We start from the raw sequence: 21,608 nt of genomic DNA, 5'->3' as shown, positions 1-21,608 counted from the left end.
CCACCCATACTACCCCAACCCCAGCACCACCCCAACCTAATAACAAACCACAACCACCCCAACCCACAAAACAAACCACATCCACCAAACAAACCACCCTCACTATCACGCCACAGAAACTAAACCAAAACCTAAACAAACTAGTTGAGTTCATTATAGCAGCCACCTTCATGGAAAAACCCACAACCAAAAAACTACATGCACTCGCACACAAAACAAAACTCTACCACAAAAGCTTAGCCAGTCTCCTTATCACCCTTAAAAACCCCTACTAAGTTCAGACTACCACTAAGCTACCATAGCAATTACCTTCTTTCCACTTATTCAAAATTAAGCCCCTTCCCATGGTCTTTATTAACTTTCTATTCAAAATTACAGTAACCATGACACTCATACAGTGGAACTGCAACAGTCTCCGAGCTCATGGGCATGAACTTAAGGCACTCACAGCCCATAACAAAATTTCCCCTGATATAATTGCTCTGCAAGAAACTACTCTCACCCAAAAGTGCCTTCAAAATCCCAGGCTACATTTTCATTCAGAAAGACAGACCTCGGCCCAATAATTACCCAGGCAACCCCCCCTCCGCGGAAGCCTGGGCATTTTCATAGCAGAGCAACTAAATTTCAAAATTATAGAAATACCAGTTAAAGAACTAGAAGTCCTGCCAATTAACACAAAACTTAACTAATGCCTCACCATTATAAATGTTTATAGAAAGCCTGTTAGATATTTGTTGAGAAAACACACAAAGGCAAGATGGAGGTTTCATAACGATGATTCATTCACTGAATGATATCATACACTTGTTCTGAAAACAAAGAAAACGAAGAATGTAGCCAGGGATATCACTGAAATATTTCCTAAATCCAAAGTCACAACATTCATACTCTTGAATACAACATTAATACTCATGGCAGAAATACATTCTCTCATGCATGAACATTGAAAAACGCCCCCATTTAGTAAATTCTCTGAAAGTGTTGCTCTCATACATGAATGTTTTGCAAGTTGCACAAAGTTACAAATTACCCCAAAATAACTGAATAATATCAATAAATTATCAGACATACATTAGAAATAAATACTTCAGAATGCATAAATGAATATTCTAACCTGAAGAGTAGTCCTCTCTAGCCTTTGTCTCTCTGACAAAAAAAGTATCTCTGCCCAGGCAAAACGCTGAGCACATGGCAGACCATGTGGTTACTAATAACTCCGCGCACTCATACAGCTGTTGGGAGAAAACCTAAAACTCCTTACAGTGAACTAATGAAACAGGAAGAAGCTCTCATGCAATCATTATATATCATGACTCCCCATTTAATGCTCAAGAGCAAAACCAAAAAAAGAGCCCCTAAAATATTTGTTAGGGAGAGAAAAATCACACAATATACTGGCTTTCAGTAATCCTTCAATCATAACAGAGGGAGGAAAAGACAATGAAAGAGATACTTAGAAAAAGATACTGAGAAAAAGACAGAATGATAAATTATTAACTCAGGTCTCTCCTGTAACTGAAATAAAAGGGTAATATTTCCAACAACCCTCCACCACACAACAAAAATGTCAGCACAATGTCTTCAGCTTCAAATTGTCAATGAAATGTCACAGTACGATAACGTCGATAACATCCACCATTAACACTGTTACTACTGAGAAGAAGAATTCTCCTCTAGGATCAGACAGCATTTCTGAACTGAACGTTGATAAACACCAGAACTAGTTTTGACTTTCACATTTCTCACAATGCCATCTTTCCCCGGAAACACCTCCAGAATTCTTGCAAGATCCCATTTCCCTCTTGGAGAGTTAACATCCACTAACAGCACCATATCTCCCACTTGCAGTTGTCTCCCCTTGGTCTGCCACTTAACACGCTTCATCAAGGTCGGCACATACTCCCTGAGAAACCTTTTCCACACCTGTTGAACCAAACACTGCACAAACTTGAATCGCTTTTGTAGATTTGTCATTTCCTGAAAGGGGCCCTGAGGAATCTCGGTCGACGCTCTACCAAGTACGAAGTTATTTGGTGTGATCGGCTGCAGATCATTTGGGTCACTGCTCATTCTAGTAAGTGGTCTACTATTTACCAAACACTCCACTTCTGCAAACACTGTAGACATTTCATCCCAAGAAAGTAGTTGTTGACCCACCACTACCTGCAAAGCACATTTTACTTGTTTTATCAAACTTTCATATAGTCCACCTTGATGTGGGCTAAGTGGTGTAATAAACTTCCATTTCAGTTTGTGCAACACTGCAAATTCTTCTATTTGTTTCCTTCCTTCCTGGAGAAGAACTTTCAACTCTCGTTTGGCGCCAACGAACGATGTGCCATTATCAGATATTATAGTCTGTGGCCAACCATGATGAGCTGCAAACCGTCTCAAGGCTTGTAAAAAGGCTTGGGTAGACAAATCCGCAACAATTTCCAGATGAATAGCTCTCACTGATGCACAGGAGAAAATAGCACCCCAAGCTTTAATACTCTTATTCCTGCCGTACTTCAACTTGAATGGACCAAACAAGTCCACACCTGTTACCGTGAAAGGCGGTGAAAATGGGTACAGTCTTTCTGCTGGAAGATCTGACATTAAAGTCTGATGAACTGGCTGACGAAGTTTGCGACAAGTAACACAGTTTCTCACAATTCCCTTTGCCATGCTTCGCCCTCGAATGATCCAATATTTCCGTCGACTTTCACTCAGAGTCCTTTCTGGCCCTACATGACACAACTTCTCATGCACATCTCTCATGATGAGTTTAGCAATTTGATGCTTAGCTGGTAATATGATTGGATGAACCTGATCGTACTGCAATGAGGTTTGTCTAAGCCTTCCCCCAGCACGAATGACTCCATCCTTTTCAAAAGGTGCTAGATCTGTCAACGTTGTTTTCCAGTTTCCAAGAGATTGCTGTGCAAACTTAACCCAGTAAGTTTCTGCTCCATTGATTTCCTCTGGCTGTAAACATGGTCCCGGATGTTTGTATGCCTGACCTCTGACTTTTGCATGTAATTTGTCTATAAACCTCAAACAGTAGCCTGTCACTCTAACAAGACGAGACCAATTTGAAAATCTTTCAGGATCAATCACTGGTGAGGATGTGTCACAGAAAGTTACTACTTTGGAATTCCTCTTTTCAAGGGCACTCTCTTCAAGTTTGGTTTTGTCACTGTCTTTAGGCCATTGTTCAGAGTCTAATTTCAAAAAGTCAGGGCCATGCATCCACCTGCCATTGATTTCTTCAACTGAAATGCCTCTACTAAGGTCATCTGCTGGGTTCTGGTCACTTGGAACAAATCTCCACTGCTCTGGTTTCCAAACGGACTGGATTTCTGCTATTCTAACACCAACAAACTGTTTGAAGTTCACTGATTCAGCCTGAACCCAGTAATAAACAATTTTAGAGTCTGTCCACAATATCACATCTCTTGGCTGCTCTTTGAAATTTGACACTAAACTCTTTGCCAATCTGGAAGCAACAAGAGCAGCCATTAACTCAAGTCTTGGTATTGTCGTATGATGAAGTGGGGCAACCTTGGCTTTAGCTGAAACTAATCTCACCTCATACCCTCTTGAGGTTTCCCATCTTTGGTATGCCACTGCACCATACGCTCGGACACTTGCATCTGCAAACACATGCAATTCACTGCCAGAAATAACATCATTTGGCTTCAAACATCTTGGAAATTCCACGCAACTTAGTTTGTTCAAGTTTGTGAACAACTCTTGCCACAAGTGAGACATGTCCTCTGGCATTGGATGATCCCAGCCTAAAGTCCTTGACTTCCAAACATCTTGCAAAGCAATTCGAGACCGAATAGTCACTGCTGAAGCCAGACCAAGAGGGTCATATAGCATCGAGAGCTTTGACAAAACACTTCGCTTTGTAAATTGGACTAACTGGACATCTTTAACCGAAAATGTCAGGATATCGTGTTTTGGCTTCCAAACAACACCAAGAGTTTTGATTTCTCCCTTGTCCAAATCGATGCTCTCTTTACCGTCATGCTCCCTGTTTGGCTCCAGTATGTTCAGCACATTAACAGAAGATGAATACCATTTCTTGATTTGAAAACTTCCACTTGCCAGGATATCATCAACTTGGCGCACTCTCTCAACTGCAATATCATCACTGGGGCAAGAATGAATCAAGTCATCCATGTAACGATCTCTCTCTAGAATAACAGCACCATCAGGATGAGAGTTTTTGTTTTCACTGGCAATACGCAGCATGACATAACTAGCCATGTTTGGAGAAGGCTTGTCTCCAAAAGCCACTCTCAAAAGTTTGTAAACATCTGGTTTACGAGATGTGTCAAGATCACGCCATAGGTATCTGTGTACGTCAGTATCACTCTCTGGAAGCAAGATTTGAAGATACATCTTCGAAATGTCCCCAACAACAGCTGTATAGTCCTCACGAAAGCGAATCAGTACACCATACAAGTCCCCAATCATACAAGGTCCTTTGTACAGGAAAGAGTTTAGCGAAACTCCTTGAAATTCAGAGGCAGGGTCAAACACTACTCTCAATGGTGTACTGGGTTTGTCCGGACGATAAACTCCATGATGAGGAAGATAATATACTGGGAAAGATTCTCTGTGGATATCCTTGTCTTCAAGACAAACAGCAAATCCCTTTTCCACATATTCACTGATGGCTTTACTATATAGTGACGCCTTTGCTTCATTTTTAAGAAGACCTCTCTCAAGTGAATACAGTCTCTTCTATGCCATTGAATAATTATTCGGCAACTCCTGTGGATCTCTCTTCCAGGGAAGACCTATCTCATATCTGTTCCCGATTCTCTGGCATGAAGACGCAAGCATATCTAGAGCTTTCCTATCCTCAGATGAATAGATTTCTCTTGGACACTGGCAGTTTGGAGCCTGAATACCCAATGTTTCAAAGTCATACATTTTCTGGAAATCAACTTTCTGCATCACCTGAACTGCACACACTGGTGACACACGTTGCACAGTATCTGCTCCCATGACATACCATCCAAGTTTTGATCTCTTAGCAACAGGCTCAAAAGGCAATCCCTGACGTATTTCTTCATCTGCATGGATATGACTGTACTGAACTCCAAGAATAAGATCAATTGGACCACCTTTGCATGAAAACTCAATGTCCCGTAAGTAACTAAACGATTTCAGCCAGGCTTTGTCCAGATTTGGTACATCCTCAACAGTATTATCCAGTTCGAATGCTTCAATGTCAAACTCCTCTCCTCCTTCAAGGGAAGATAACTTGCAATGCACTCGTCTGCTGTTGCTTTGTTTCACAGTTCTGCCTCCTACCACAGATATGTCCAGACACTCAACTTTACCCTGCAGGCCTAAAGCTATAGAAAAGCCTTTCCGGATAATTGTAGTTCCAGCACCCCCATCAATTAATACATTTCCCTGGCAGATCCTACCATTGGGTGCTCTGAATAAGGCTCTCACCACTGGCAACATACAATGATAATCAAGAACAGATGTCACACTGTTTGAACTTGGAGGTTCAGTATGAAGAAGTCTATGATGTGTTCTTATGCAGTGTCCTTCACCACATATCCTCTTAAATCGGCATCTACGGGCAATGTGCCCCTTGTTCAAACATGAAAAACACAGTTGATGTTTCTTAATAAGCTCAATTCTATCTGTAACTTGACTGTCTTTGAAAACAGGGCAATCACTGACTCGATGATCTTTTCCACAAACAGGACAAATCTTTTCGAACCTCCCTGCAGGTTGTTGTGAATTGACAGCTGGTTTCCTTGGAAAATTGTTCTGTGGCCTAGCTAAATCACCTCTTGACTTATCAATATCACCAAAGTCTGGATCAAATTCTGCCTTAACCCTTTTCCTAACAAAGTCACTGATGTGAATAACAGAAGGCACTTCACCCTTCTCTCTCAAGTCGGCAGCAACAACCTTCCATTTGTCGATGAGATGACTGGGTAATCGAGCAATAATTTTGCGCAGAATGTCATTGGAATTCACATCAGCAAAATAGTTTAGCCGTTTGAGTGTAGCAATAGATGCAATGAGGTCAAGAGACAAGTCCTTCAAACTGTTTCTGTTATTAGGCACAATTTTAGATCCATTGACAAGTTTATTGATGAAACTCCGCGCAATGAGACTTGGATGACCAAACTGATCTTTTAACAATTTCAATGCAGTAGCATACATGATCCCGCTGGATCCCAATGGACTAACTGCCCTGCTGGCATCTCCGTGAAGGTGCATTAACAACTGAGCCATCCTAACATCATCTGTCAAATGAGCTTTCTCATGGATATGAATTCTGAATCTCTCCACAAAATCAACATACTCTAATGGGTTTCCATCAAATTTCTTTAAAGTGATTGTAGGAATATCCTTTGCTGCCTGCAGTTTATACAAAGCTTCTGATATAGACATTGTGTCAGGAATGTTCGGAAATTTGGTTTCTTCAAACTCCACTAAGTCTGCAATCCATTTGTCAAAAACTGTCTGATCTGCTGAGGTGGGTGTACTGCCAAGCATAAGATTACTGGGGCCTGAAACCCTTGCAGGCACAGAATGGTTGTCTTCCATATTTGTTGGACCATGGTTTTCTTCACTTGACTCAATAGAATCATCTAAGTTTTGAGATGTATCAACAGCTGCTGCTGATTTCTGGTCTTTAAACTGTCCATCCTTAGAATGAATATTGCCCCCTGCATCCTCATGTGTGTGGCCCTTCTGCAATTCTAAATAATGTTCAACTTTATCTTCAGTTTCATGCATGGCAGAAATCAGCTCAGATTCCCATTCATCAAGTTTCGGATGCTCATGTTCCTCCACATACTCATAAAGTTCACCATGCACAATGCAGATATTACTAAAGTCAACTTGTAAAGTTTCTAACTCTCTCTCAAACCATTTGGGATTCTGCACTTTAAGCTCAATATAGTCACTCAATCTGTTCATAGTTCTAGTCATTTTACCCCTCAGGATTTTCCTCTGCTTTCTCACTGCCAGCATCTTCTCTTCTTCACTGGAATCCTTACTGGTCCCCTCTTTTGGATCCATTTCAGCTCTGTCAGACTTCGTGTTTTCAACAAACAACCAAACCAGGAACTCTAATACTCTTCAGAAAATTTGTTAGATATTTGTTGAGAAAACACACAAAGGCAAGATGGAGGTTTCATAACGATGATTCATTCACTGAATGATATCATACACTTGTTCTGAAAACAAAGAAAACGAAGAATGTAGCCAGGGATATCACTGAAATATTTCCTAAATCCGAAGTCACAACATTCATACTCTTGAATACAACATTAATACTCATGGCAGAAATACATTCTCTCATGCATGAACATTGAAAAACGCCCCCATTTAGTAAATTCTCTGAAAGTGTTGCTCTCATACATGAATGTTTTGCAAGTTGCACAAAGTTACAAATTACCCCAAAATAACTGAATAATATCAATAAATTATCAGACATACATTAGAAATAAATACTTCAGAATGCATAAATGAATATTCTAACCTGAAGAGTAGTCCTCTCTAGCCTTTGTCTCTCTGACAAAAAAAGTATCTCTGCCCAGGCAAAACACTGAGCACATGGCAGACCATGTGGTTACTAATAACTCTGCGCACTCATACAGCTGTTGGGAGAAAACCTAAAACTCCTTACAGTGAACTAATGAAACAGGAAGAAGCTCTCATGCAATCATTATATATCATGACTCCCCATTTAATGCTCAAGAGCAAAACCCAAAAAAGAGCCCCTAAAATATTTGTTAGGGAGAGAAAAATCACACAATATACTGGCTTTCAGTAATCCTTCAATCATCACAGAGGGAGGAAAAGACAATGAAAGAGATACTTAGAAAAAGATACTGAGAAAAAGACAGAATGATAAATTATTAACTCAGGTCTCTCCTGTAATTGAAATAAAAGGGTAATATTTCCAACAAAGCCTGATCTGAAAATTACCCCCCAAGACCTGGACACCCTTTCTAAATTCATCTCCCCATCCACCACTATCCTCAGAGACTTTAATGCTCACCACCCACTATGGGGCACTAGAGACTTTACTGATACCAATGGAACCCGCCTATCTGACTGGCTTAATCAACATAACCTTACTACCCTAAACAATAATAAACCCACACGCTACCCCCTTACAAACCTACAATCACCCACAGCCATAGACATCACAATCACCACACCCAAAGTTACGCAAGCTTGTACATGGGAGGTACACGACGACACCTGGGGCAGTGACCCCTGCCCCATCACAATAACAATACAATCACACATCTCCACTCCCACCCCACCTACCAACACCCCACCCACTTCCACCACAGACATCAGCTACAACCTAAAAAAAGCAGATTGGAACAAATTCATTACATTATGCAAACAAGTAAACATAAGCACTATACAAGACCCCAACATCAACACTTTCAACGACAACTACACAAACACTATTCTAAAGATAAGAGATAAATGCATTCCCTCCTTTCGGCTAAACCCCACACAAAAAAACAGTCCCCTGGTGGAGCTCTGACATAACTAATGCCAGAAAGGCAAGAAAAAAGGCCCTAAATCAATCAAAAAGGGACCGTTCAAAATTAACTTTGGCAAAAAAACTAAGAAACCATACTAAAGATTAAAGGGGCACTGATGCGGAGCGAATAATGTTTCTCGCCAACGGTCTAATTACGAAACCAAACTGCAAATTGGTCAGCGCACGCTCCTTCGTCCATGACGGACAAAGGAACTGGGCTCCTGTCCATATTAGCAGAATTTCTTCACCTAAACAGTCAGGAGGCCGGATGCCCATCATTTGCCATTATGTAAAAATATCCATGGTATTCCTTGTCTGATTGTAACAAAATATCCCAGCAGTGTAGTTTTTTTCGGATGCTTGGATGGTATAGTTACTCAATTTGATCCTATTTCTCTGTTTTTAACCTCAATATTTAATCATGTTACAAGAAAATATGATGTCTACAGGTACGTAGCAAGCCATTTGTTTCTCTCTGGAAGATTGCAAAGCTTTATATTTGGGTAATTTTGAGTGTTCGTAGCTATGGTAGCTACAGTGGTTTATTATTTATGATAATAAAAACTCACAGTTGATTTATTTGAATTCGTAAACAAAGAACGATGACTTTGCCTTTGGTAGAGAAATCTGAAAATTTTCTTACGTAAAAAAACCCCTTATTTCACCTATTTACCCAAGTGCACAGCAAATGCCTGTATGTATTCCTTATGTAACGAAATTCCCTTGGTATCCTCAAAACAGTTTCGGCCCATAAGTGTTTTCAGGCTGCATGCGACACAGAGATTACATCTTCCTTGCTCTAACTCGCGTTTGATGGTGTAAACCTACACGTGTTATTTGTCATCATTCTCTGGATGGTCAATTAATGAATTTATAACAGGTATAATTAGTAGTAACACCACTTCGGTTACTCAACAAAGGTTCTCATTTGGCATTTCTCCTGTCTGGAGTAAATACTCAACATTATAAATTAAGGTCTGTAATGGCAAATGTATTGTATGTTATGTAATATGTGCATGTAAGTGATGCAAGAGGGTTTATCAGCTGAGTTACAAAAACAAACATCGATCAAAGGATTAACCAATAACACACTGATTGATTTATTACTTTTGTCAAAAGGCAGTGTGTGTAGATGACTACACCCTGTCGTAAAGTGCGAGTGTAAAAACAACATCCTCCCTTCAAAGAATTAACCACCCTTGCGTTGATTGATTGATTGCTCATTATTGGTTAACTAAATTACTTAGAATAGCGGACATCATACAATTTGTTGCCAGGTGTACTATCTTGGGAGACCAATGAGAGGTTTATCAGGTTTTCACCAACGAAAGACGTGAAACGATGTGTTACTTTTTCGCAAATGAGACAGTTGTAAGACACGCGACACAGAGCAGGATTATTTACCAGCTGCAGATGAATGGAATACGATTTCTTTTACATGGATATCGATGGATACATTCCTGAACAAGGTAGTAGCCTGACATTGTCGCTATAAAATACGTCTGTTTTACATTCATTATTTGCATTTTGTTTTAATTTATTTGTTGTAGCATTCAGCAGAATCAATATGACAGAAAACACACACTAGATCGCGTATGTGTGTGAAATAGGATCCACATTGGCAATCTATACAATGTATAAATGTTGCTGTTATGTTTGAAATTTACTATGAGTATAAGCAGACTGTGTGTTCTTTTATTAATTTTCAAAATCATACAAATATGACAATAAACTAATTAGGGTTATGAGACAAAATATAGAGACTTACATTGGCTTCGTTATTTTTCCGTCCTAATAGTTTTTTACCATTTCTACCACTGGCAGATGATTAACCTTCAAAGTGTTTCCTTTGTTTTCATAATACATTTGTAATGAAGTAAAAATGACTTCGCCTTAGTTGATCTGTCTATAATTAAACTATCAATTGCGCATACGGACTGCGCAGCAGAGGTCACGAACCAGTCACGAATTCTGGGATATCATCCAGGTACTCAGAGGAGAAAAACAGTAACAAAAGTTTACACCAGTCCATGGAAATTGCTCCACACCAGTTCCCCTTTACTCAGGGCAGCAAAATCAAATCACTGGAGGAAATTCTACTCCACCGTCAGGCTATCTAAACAAAACTCGCGACACATGTGGAACAAATTTAAAGCCATAAAGGGTACTTCTAAAAAAACCATTTCACCTAACTTCCCGGATCTCCCCACAAACAAATCTGAGGCAAACAAGTTTGCTGCCCACTTTTCGGCCACCAGTAGCTCCACCAACTACCCACCAGCCTTTCAAGACACTATTAAGAAACACCCAACATACACTCAGCAACCACCCCACACTGAACTCCCCATAAACAAAAACATCAACATACATGAACTTAAATCAGCACTCAGAAACAAAAAGTCAGCCTCAGTCCCCGGTCCAGATACACTCACATACACTATACTAAACAAACTACCACCTAACATGCACCACATAACACTCACTCTCTTCAACCAAATCTGGACCACAGGAACTATCCCAGACACATGGAAAACAGCCAGGGTGGTGCCAATGATCAAACCAGGGAAGCCCGACCATGAGCCTGATTCATACTGCCCCATTTCTCTAACCTCCCACTTATGTAAAACTTTAGAAACAATAGTCAATAACAGGCTCAAGCACCTCATTCAGTCGAAAAATCTTAGTAAAGAGGACCAGAGCGGCTTTACTCCAAACCGGCAATGTTTAGACCACATTTTGCATTTGGAGCAAGATGTCAAAGTAGCCCAAGCACAAAAACAATACACAATAGCCATTTTCATAGACTTTAGCAAAGCTTTCGACATGGTTTGGCACAACGGCCTACTTCAAAAACTTCAAAATCATGCCATACACGGGAGGATTCTAAATTTCATTCACTCATTCCTTAATGATAGACAAATAACTCTCAAATCTCACAACACCATTTCAGACCCTTATCCATTAGATAACTGGACCCCCCAGGACAGCATTCTATCTCCCACTCTATTCAACTTTATGATAAACAACATATTTCCTAATTCTTGGCCGAAAATTTCTAGAGCTAAATTTGCAGATGATATATCCTTCTGGACCTCCTCTACCTCGACTAAACAAGCCACCAATAAATGTCAAGAAATGCTTAATCACATTCAAAATAGGGCCCAAAAATGGGGGTTCCTCGAGCTCATTAAAGTAAAAAAAACGTGGGCATACTTTTCAAAAATCAATATATGGAAAATTGTACACCCAAACTTCACCTTAATAACCAAAAAATTGAATTCAAAAAGGAAGCAAAATTCTTAGGAGTAACTTTCGACCAACAACTAACATGGACACCCCACATTCATAACTTGGGCAGTTCCTGTCAAAAGGATCTCAACTTAATGAGAGCCATCAGCGACACAAACTGGTTGCCGACAAACACACATTACTTAACATCTATAAAACCCTTATTCTGTCGAGACTGGACTAGGCCGCTCCGGTCCTCCACTCACTCTTCCCCCCCCCCAACATTCAGAAACTAAATTCAGTTCAATTTCAAGCCCTTAAACTAGCCCTTGGTGCGAGGAATGGTACCTCCCTAAACACACTTCTTCTATATGGTGAGTGCAATATTTGTAGATATGTTTATCTTCAAACCCATTCTTCCTAAATATGGAATGTTAGTACTTTAAATGTTATTATCAATTGGAATAACACCAAGTAATATTTAATATTTGTATTAATCATTCTTCTAGCATGTATATTGCTTAGCAATTCCCCACTGGGCATTTCCACATGTCGACTTTACCTGACACCAGTTTTGTAACTAGTAGCACATTTAATTCCCCATTCATCGTAAAACTGTAGTACTATAAATGTGATGGGATCAACTAATCTGTTATTATGTGCGTTCACTTGTAAGGCGTTATGGTATTAGCTCATCAGTGCAATAGGTGTGTCCCCATTAGGTGTATGTTGGTCACTTTGGCCATTGGAATGTTTTGTATAATCCTTTCAAGTAGTTTTCAACATGGGTCTCAATATGTAGTGTCCATCAGCTCATGTAGCAAACACCTCATTACAGTATAAACGTCTCCAATAATTGCTTTCTCCAATATAAAATCACATTTACAGTATGGTATGAATAACCTGTTAGAATGCTGTCATATCCTAAATTCTGAAATGGAATTCTCTCTGAATAACCAGTTTAGGTCTGAAGCTCTGTTTCTATGGGTATAGGTCTACCCCATTCCAAGTGACTTTCAGGTTAATCAAATGGACAATGAACTCATTAAACTGAGTGATTCGGTTACATAATAACTGGTAATGTACTGAAAGCCATTAAAAATGCAATTTGGCATTCATACTTTATGTACTCACTCAAATGTCAACATATATAGTAACTGGCCCATATGTTTTAAATAAACATCTGTGGATAACTTAATCAGAACATGTCCAATCAACAACGTCAGGGACGCAACAGTATCAAACAAAGGAGGGAGTCACTTGCAGTCAATATCGCGTGTATCCACCGTGCACTGCAAGACAGTCTCCGGGGGCACTGGAACACGCACATTTCACGTCAATTCAACACTTGTCTTTGGTCAAAACGACCATGTTAAAAAACGACCATGTTCAAGTCTTTTTTCACGTCGATAAATCTGTTGCTGCCCATCTGCAAAGGGTACGTTAAACCAGCATTAAGGCTGTCATTTGTCCTCTTTGCAGCATCACCAACTGTTTTGAACCTATTTTGCAAGTGTGACACTCGCATATTGTGGTCCTGTCGAGCTGTAGTCAAAGGTGGTGCACCAGGTCGTGGACAAATGCATCACTTCCCTTGGCCCCAAAACCTTTTGTTAGTTAACCAATGGTGTATGAATGCACATTACAATGCCTGACAGTCATCAAATCTCATGAAACGCTGCTAACCATAGCAACAGTCTGATTATTTTCGTCTTGTGTCAAGTGTGACATTTTCTCAATGTGATTCAGTTTGACAATTCCGTGTGCTTTTATAGGGCACATGCACAACATTTTTAATGAACGTGGTTGTTCCAGAACAACAAATACCAATCTCGTTTTGAATATCTTTCAGTATATATATATACAAAATCTGCCTAAACTTGTACTGTTGTAAAAATTCATATGCCCCACTGTATTCTTCTAGTGTTGGAAAGGTAGCACATAATGGGTTGGAAGTGTGTTTCAAATACTGTTTCTCATAACTGGTGCAATAATTTCTTCATAACAGTCATAAGTATGGTATATTGTTGTAAATAAATAGCATTAAATCAACCTGTACTTTCTCTTTAAATGGGACCCGTAAAGGTACCACGGTAGAACTTTTACTCATCTCTGAATGGTGTGTGTTAGTACTCTACTAGTTTTACAACAGCCTGCATACACCTTAGCAAAACTATCACCCTACACATTGTGGTTTCCCTCAGCCTTCCAACTTGCTTTTTGTATATTAATTCTTAAAACAACAAAGCAAGTCACCAATAGAAAAATATAAAACCATACAAAAATCAATTATGTTATATTTATATATATTGTCATGAATTTACATGCATTGTATATCGCTCTTGCTGGTTTAATGCATTGCATAATAGTGCATTGTGTACCATGTGAAGTTTCTTCTGATGTGTAAGCAGTACTCTACGCACCAATCAAGCTTCTTACATTTAATTAGAAAAGTAAGTATTTGTTCACAAGGTTTTTTTCACAAATTTTGTCATTGATCATTCTTTACTGCTGATATGTCATCACATTATATGAATATAAACTACTCTATGAATGGCAAAATGATGTTTGCAGTTTTGTCAAGTTATATTTCACTTTATGATATAAATTTACACCATCTGTTCCAAGTTACATGTGACCAGTGAAGGTCCCGGGGTAGAATAGGCCTTCAGCAACCCATGCTTGCCATAAAAGGCGACTCAGCTTGTCGTAAGAAGCGACTAACGGGATCGGGTGGTCAGGCTCGCTGATTTGGTTGACACATGTCATCGGTTCCCAATTGCGCAGATTGATGCTCATGTTGTTGATCACTGGATTGTCTGGTCCAGACTCGATTATTTACAGACCGCCGCCATATGGCTGGAATATTGCTGAGTGCGGCGTAAAACTAAACTCACTCACTCACTGCAAGTTACATGTCCATAATTTGTTTACAAAACACTAACAGAGCAAGTTCACTTTCAACAGTTCACCCTGGGCTACCATAACTGTCAGTGAATCTGTACTGGTACATGTGTACTGATACATCTTCCAGGTGTGCAACATTAAAATTCAGTCCAACCAACCAACTCTGGAACAGCAGCATCAAACCTTCATCCTTAGTTTCACCCCACAACATCACCTCATATACAAATCTGGGTAATGAGCCACACCTGTATTTTCAGCACTACTTCAACATTGTCATGCCCAACACCACCATGGCATAATTCGCAATCACATGTATGTATTTGTCATTACTCATTTAACCTACCTAAAAACCTACTCACCTGATGGGCTGAAATGTTTTCACAGTTAATGTGTGCTATTTGCCTAAAATAGAAATATGTCTGTATCACTTCAGTAACCATCAACAGCACAAATCAAGGGAAGGTCACCTACCACCTCATAGCTGACAGAGGCGATGATCTCACTTCACAGAATACTGAAATGCCTTTTGCCTACATCATCTCCTTTGCACAAAATGTATTCACAAGATCCTTGTGTTGTCTTATACCAACAATATCGGTCAGCTTATGACAAACAAAACCATGCATGCATGAGGTCAATAATAATATTCCCCAAGTGTTACTTGAATCACAACAGAACACAATAAACGTAAACAAGCACATTTATTAATTCAAGCTCAAAACAACACACAATTTTTAAACATATAATGTTTACCATGTTTACTGTGCATAATCAGGTCAGCTCAGCCACTGTGAGAATATTCCCACTTCCCACATACAAGTGTCCCTCTCACTGATCCTGCAAACACCTCCCACTACCACATCAGAAGCAGTGTGGCAAACATTATCTTCTCAGGAACCCTATGGCTTATGAATATAAGCATCTCCATAACCTACAATAATACCGCTTGAGATTACCACATTGTTTATCTGACATTATTACTAGGTTATTATGGTACATATGTATAGCACACATAACCAACACAACTAGTACCTCTTCTAGGTGCTGGTATATGTCTCCTCCATCCTTGCATGTCAATCTGAACATCGTACTATCAATCTCAACTCACTGTGCATCATACAACACTTGCAGTCACTTTTCGCACCCAGATACTTTGGCTTTCTCATCCTCATTACAAGGTACCCATTCACAGCTGGGTTGCTAGGTACACAAGTACAAGTCATGGTACTGTGTCCAGGTTAACTGCATGTTGCTGTACCTGCAAGTAGTGTTTGTATAAATACATGTGTCCACCATTTGCTCATATACCAAGGCATTCATGGGTTCTTGCAAGTTCAGAAGGTTGTGTTCTGTACACTAGGGGTGGTGACAACACTGAAAGAAGCTGCACATAAAGATGACACTTAGTTACAGGTGGGCTCCACTGACACCTCAAGCTTGCTGCATCACTAACCTGGCCTCTTGGTTAACAAGCCCACTGCTGCTTCACATAAATGCCAGTCACCTCTTAGATGTTGGCTTTATACCCTATGTCATTGATATCTTATTGGTTCACTGTATACTTATGCAGTTCTCTTTCTTTCCTTATGTTCCACAAGTATACTTTCCATCCATAATCTGAAGGCCTCAATCATTTAGTTAGGAGTTTACTCATGTACTTGTAAATATCTAACCTCATATTCTTAGCTTCCATTTCCTTTATTTATCCCAGTACATTTATTGTCAACATCTCACACTAAAAAAATAATTTCTACCTGATTTTTATCGGAGAGTTTTCAAAACACTATCACTCCCTGGTCAGTAATGTTTTTGTAATGCTCAGTCTAATGTTCCATTCAGTGCAAGTATTGAGCTTGTTCTAACAACACTTGTAATACATTGTGTTTTGTCATACTGTGAAACATGTAGGTGTCACTCCATCTTATCAGAATGGTTTTTTTGTCCACCCTGTTGACTTAGTATTTAATTTCATCTTTAAATTTGAAATACATGTGCTCCATGTGTTTACATGTATGTATTTACTCATCATGGAGTTAACCAAAATATTTGCTTATTGTTCTTATAAATTCCTTCTATATGTTGTGTTATGGTATACCAAGGTAAACACACTGAGGTTCACTGCGGTAGCCTAGTGGTTAAAGCTTTGGTCTGTCACACCCTGGTGTGAATCCCCACATGGATTAATATGTGAACCCCATTTCTGGTGTTCTCTGCCCTGATGTTGCTGAAATACTGCTCAAAGCAGTGTAAAAACAAACTCAGTCAGTCAGAAAAAAATTGAATCACCCTGTGTTAGCCTATCCCATTCTAATGAAATGGTATTAGCATTTCATTCATGAATGGCATAGTTTCCAGGCCAGGCCGCGTGGAGGCCCAGGGTATCTGGCCCAAAAAGAAAAAGGGCTAAAAGGTCTCATTGAAAAAGTTCATTGTTCTACCCCAACACAAACAGCTCCCAAGCATCAGCTTGAATCATTCTTCATTGTCATGTTATCCTGATGAGCACAGTTTCTGCATTGAACACTGTATAAGAGTCTTCTAATTGTCGTGTTATTCAGACTGTCAGGCATCTGTTCTGTAGAGAGGGCTGGTGGGAGAGGCTTGCTTGTCATGTCACTATCACTGGTATATCTTCAGAAACGAATACTGCTGAGAGGGTCATGACTGTCATGTTATCCTCACTGACTGATATCTCTACTCAAGTGAAGGCTGCTGTGAGGGTCTTGGTTGTCATGGTATCTGTTCTGAAGGCAGTTTTAATGGTGTTTTATTGTCAGGTTATCCACATCTGTTTTGTGGAAAGAGCTGCTTGGAGGGTCTTGATTCTCTTGTTACCTTGGCTGACTGGCATCTGTTCTGAAGGCTGTTTTGATGGTCTTCATTGTCATGTTATCCTGACTGACTGGCATCTGTTCTGTAGAGAGGGTTGCTTTGCAGGTCTCGGTTGTCATGTTATCCTGACTTGCTGACATTTGTTCTGTTCTGTAGACAGGGCTGCTGTGAGAGTCTTCATTGCCATGTTATCCTGACAGACTGGCATCTCCTCTGAAGTTAAGGCTAATGTGAGAGTTTTCATTGTCGTGTTGTCCTAACTGACTGGCATCTCCTCTGTAGAGAGGGGTCCTATGAAAGTGTTGATTGTCTTGTCATCCTGATTGACTGGTATCTGTTCTGTAGAGAGGGCTCCTGTGAGAGTCTTCATTGTCATCTTATCCGGGCTGACTGGCGTCTGTTTTGTAGAGAGGGCTGTGGTAGATTCATGTCATGTTATCCTGAAACAGGCATCTGGTCTGTGGACAGGGCTGCTGGTAAAGTCTTGCTTGTCATGTTATCCTGGCTGACTGGCATCTGTTCTGTAGTGAAGGCTGCTGGGAGAGTCTTCAGTGTCCGGTTATCCTTACCACAGGCACACTGTAGCACAAATGGGTTTGTGCAGCATAGAGAATATTACAAGTCTTCTTATGAGCGAAGTGAGCAAAGTCTGACAACATGCTTCATTCTCTTCTGATTGAAAAATATATTTTATGTCAAAATAGAAAATCGACACCATTAAAGGTACACTCCCATTTCTTCGCTTAGTGCTCTCACATTTCCTACCCATGTTTACTAATTACTCATGTGGAGCATGTTTTATTTAACATTTTTAGCACCACTCGTGGTATTCTGATCGTTTTTTACCTCCATTATTTTCATAAGATCCTCACACTCACATATCGGTGTATCAATGATACAGCACCTGGTTATTTATGTGAACTGGTTGAAAAGTATGTCCCTACAAGAACACTCCGTTCCAGTGGGCAACACCTATTAAAGGTCCTCAACATAAGGCTCAAGACATTTGGAGGAAGATTGTTTGCATATAATGCTGCTGTTATATGGAATGCTGTCCCTATTCATCTCAAATCAGCTTCAATGCTAACCTGTTTCATGAAGCATCTTAAGACCTACCTCTTCAATAGAAACTGACTGTCAACATGTAGATATATGAAATCTGTTTGTGCTTTGAGCACACTTTTGTGTGGAGTTTAGCGCAATATAATAACCCATATTATTATAATTTACAGATTAAGATTGATAGGCAGCAGAGAGGGTTCGGGTGATCCTGGCACAGTCAGGCCGGTAAGGCTCATCATCAGCTCAGGGTCCTCGCCCCCTCTACATGCAGCCCAGACAGCGAATGGGACTTCTCCCAGGAAACACTGCCTAGTCGAACCCACCAAGAAATTTCCGGAGAATATGGAGGTTCCCCAACACTGCAGCCTTCTGCATTACCCAGACTGTCAGAAGGGTTGTGCTCCTGGTGGAGAACCCGGGCACTCTCCTCATCTGCGCCAAGAAATCAGGAGGTACCAAACCAAGGGCACCGAGAACAATGGGGAGCCTAACGACTGTGTACTTTGGATACAAGCGAGACATTTCAAAGGCAAGGTCTGCATATTTATCATGCTTTTCCTGAATCTTGCCAATCACATTGCTGTCAAAAGGGACAGAAAATTCTATGATATAAATAATTTCATTGGCTTTATCAAAAAGGACAAGATCAGGTGTGTTGACTGGAATTCGTCTCAGGTTGTATATTGGCCTATTCCAGAGAAGTTTATAGCTGTCATTTTCCAGGACACCCTGGACATGTTCAGGGTCGTACCATGGATGGACCTCGGGGTCAAAGCCACAGGCATGGCGGAGACAATAGTAAAAGCAGCGAGCCATGCCATCATGTCTTTTAAGATATGCTGTTTGTGCCAAGGAAGGGCACCTACTGACAAAATGTTGGACAGTCTCTGTAAAGTCATTGCAAAGACGACATTTCATGTTCACATTTTGGTTAAGAATCACATTCTGGCGATTTCGAGTGGGAAGTGACTGGTCCTGAGCAGCAAAAAGGAAGCCCTCAGTTTCACATTTGAGACCAGCCGACTTCATCCAGGCAAAGGAGTCGGTTGGATTGCTGTTCTGTTCCACACACTGCATGTACACTCGGTGCAGTGGCTTCTCAGACAGCTTCTCCACAAAGGACCGACTCTGGGCAGACTTGGTGAAGGACTTCACCTGGTTTACTCCCATCATTGTACCGTCCAGCAGTACATCGCCATCAACAAAATCAACTTCCAATTTCAGATTGTGTCCAACAACCTTGGCACGCTTAAAATAGCTGTGGAATTCCTTGCTTTCATCGTGAGTCTTGACATGCATCGCCAGAGGATCATCCGATAAATAAATATGTGCAAAAGTACACAATAAAATTCTGTCATGAAGTGCTTCCACATTAATCAAACCCCGTCCTCCAGAATTGAGTGGCATATATAAACGATTAAGAGAGGAACGAGGGTGGTGTGCTCTGTTATCTGACATGATACTTCTGGTCAGGCGGTCAAGACCCTGGATGTCTTGTTTTGCCCAATCAACTACTCCAAAGGAATAGGAGAGAACTGGCACAGCAAAAGTATTGGTGGCTTTGACCTTGTTTCGAGCATTTAGCTCGGAGCTCCAGATTTTCTTTAAACGAGATTTATACTCAGCCCGAAGTTTATCTTGTATGTGGACATTCTGGAGCTTGTCTCGAACTTGCATTCCAAGATAGGTGTAGGCCTGATCTTCCACGAGATGCTTAATAACTCCTCCCCTTTGTAGCTTGACCGATCCATCATTAGTTACCTTGCCACGTTTCAAATGAAGAGTATTACATTTGTCGAGTCCAAATGTCATGCCAATATCATTAGAAAATGACTCGACAAGGAGAACCTGTTCCTTCAAATTGGTCGCTCCTTTGGCAAGGAGCTCGATGTCATCCATGTAGAGGAGATGAGTAAGAGGTGTTGGGGATCTGTGCTGAGGAGGTTCGGGATGGTATCCTTCCTCCCTATTGAGCAGAAAACTCAAAAGATTTAAAGACAGACAAAAAATCAAAGGACTAAAGGAGTCCCCCTGAAATATTCCCCTTCTGATTGGAATAGATTCTGAAGTCTGCACCTGCCCTTGCAAGTACATCTCAAGCTGAGTTGACCAGCAACTCATTAAAAACTTGAGTAAATCAAGTAGTCGCTCAGGGAGGTCAATACACTGAAGAGACTTCAGAATCCATTTGTGAGGGACAGAGTCATATGCCTTTTTGTAGTCTATCCAGCACATAGAGAGGTTGCGAGGGTACGTTTTAGCCTCTTCCAAAATCATCTTCTGTACAAGAAGTTGATCCTTGCACCCCCAACATCCCTTCCTTGCCCCCTTCTGCTCCCTGTAAATTATCACATTGGACGAGCAATAAGATGACACGAGGTTCGTCAAACACCTTGTGAATAATTTGTATTGAGTATTTAGACATGTGATGGGGCGGAAGTTTTGTGGATCAGTCAAGTCTCCTTTTTTTGGGAGAAGTATTGTGCGACCTTTGCAGAACCATGGAGGAACATGACCTGTGTCCACAAGAGAATTGAAACAGTCAGGGAGTGGTGTTTGGACACAGGGAAACAGTTTCCAATACCGGTTTCGAATGCCATCAGGCCCTGGAGCTGTATTAGATTTGGACTTTTTAATGATACTTTTCAGGCAATCTGGTGAGATGTAACAGACAAACAACCTAGATACTCTCTCATGCATTGCATGGTCAAAATCACTGACCCATGGTGCCTCCAGGTTACAGTCGCCGGGTATAGACCACAACTGTTTCCAGAACCTTTCATTGGCAGCCATGGAAGGCCGTTTGTCATGCTCATCAACACCACTTGTCTTGAGTTGCCTGTAAAATTGCTTTTCATTATTTCTAAAAAGTTTATTTTGTTTGGTAAATTTGTTTCTCTTTTCCCATTTTTCCTTCCTTTCAGTCCAAACTTTTATTTTTGTCTTAAGGGAATCGACAATTTGGAGAAGTACCTTTTCTTTTGTTGTCTTGTACTGTAATTTTAATTTTCTCCAAATTGCCTTTTGTCGTTTA

The 21,608-nt window shown here is 40.4% G+C and overlaps 2 protein-coding genes across 5 annotated transcripts in view; one reads left to right on the top strand and one right to left on the bottom strand.

The window, feature by feature from the left end:
• The window catches only part of LOC137260187 (myb-related transcription factor, partner of profilin-like), a 50,474-nt gene that overhangs the window by 10,058 nt on the left and 18,808 nt on the right, over window positions 1-21,608 (top strand). The gene's annotated exons all lie outside the window — the stretch shown is intronic.
• Window positions 1,654-7,056, bottom strand: LOC137259519 (uncharacterized). Its single transcript, XM_067797156.1, has 5 exons — window positions 5,811-7,056; window positions 5,015-5,465; window positions 4,099-4,228; window positions 3,574-3,638; window positions 1,654-3,481 (listed from the first exon to the last, which is right to left on the bottom strand). The coding sequence occupies exons 1-5, from the start codon at window positions 7,054-7,056 to the stop codon at window positions 1,654-1,656; spliced, it is 3,720 nt and encodes a 1,239-aa protein (XP_067653257.1).

Source organism: Haliotis asinina, chromosome 13 (genome assembly GCF_037392515.1).
Source record: "Haliotis asinina isolate JCU_RB_2024 chromosome 13, JCU_Hal_asi_v2, whole genome shotgun sequence".
Lineage (NCBI taxonomy): Eukaryota > Metazoa > Mollusca > Gastropoda > Lepetellida > Haliotidae > Haliotis > Haliotis asinina.
The sequence above is the reverse complement of the archived record's forward strand: the minus strand, read 5'-3'. Positions and strand labels throughout refer to the sequence as shown.

What these genes read in the sequence shown, in the direction of transcription:
- LOC137259519 (XM_067797156.1), bottom strand. Translation starts at nt 7,056, where the DNA reads ATGGATCCAAAAGAGGGGACCAGTAAGGATTCCAGTGAAGAAGAGAAG. An exon ending in TGATATTGATAAGTCAAGAG is followed by an intron (nt 5,466 to 5,810) that starts GTGATTTAGCTA and finishes GTATGTTGCCAG; the next exon opens with TGGTGAGAGCCTTATTCAGA. An exon ending in AAGAGATCAAAACTTGGATG is followed by an intron (nt 4,229 to 5,014) that starts GTATGTCATGGG and finishes GCGTATTGCCAG; the next exon opens with TGAAAACAAAAACTCTCATC.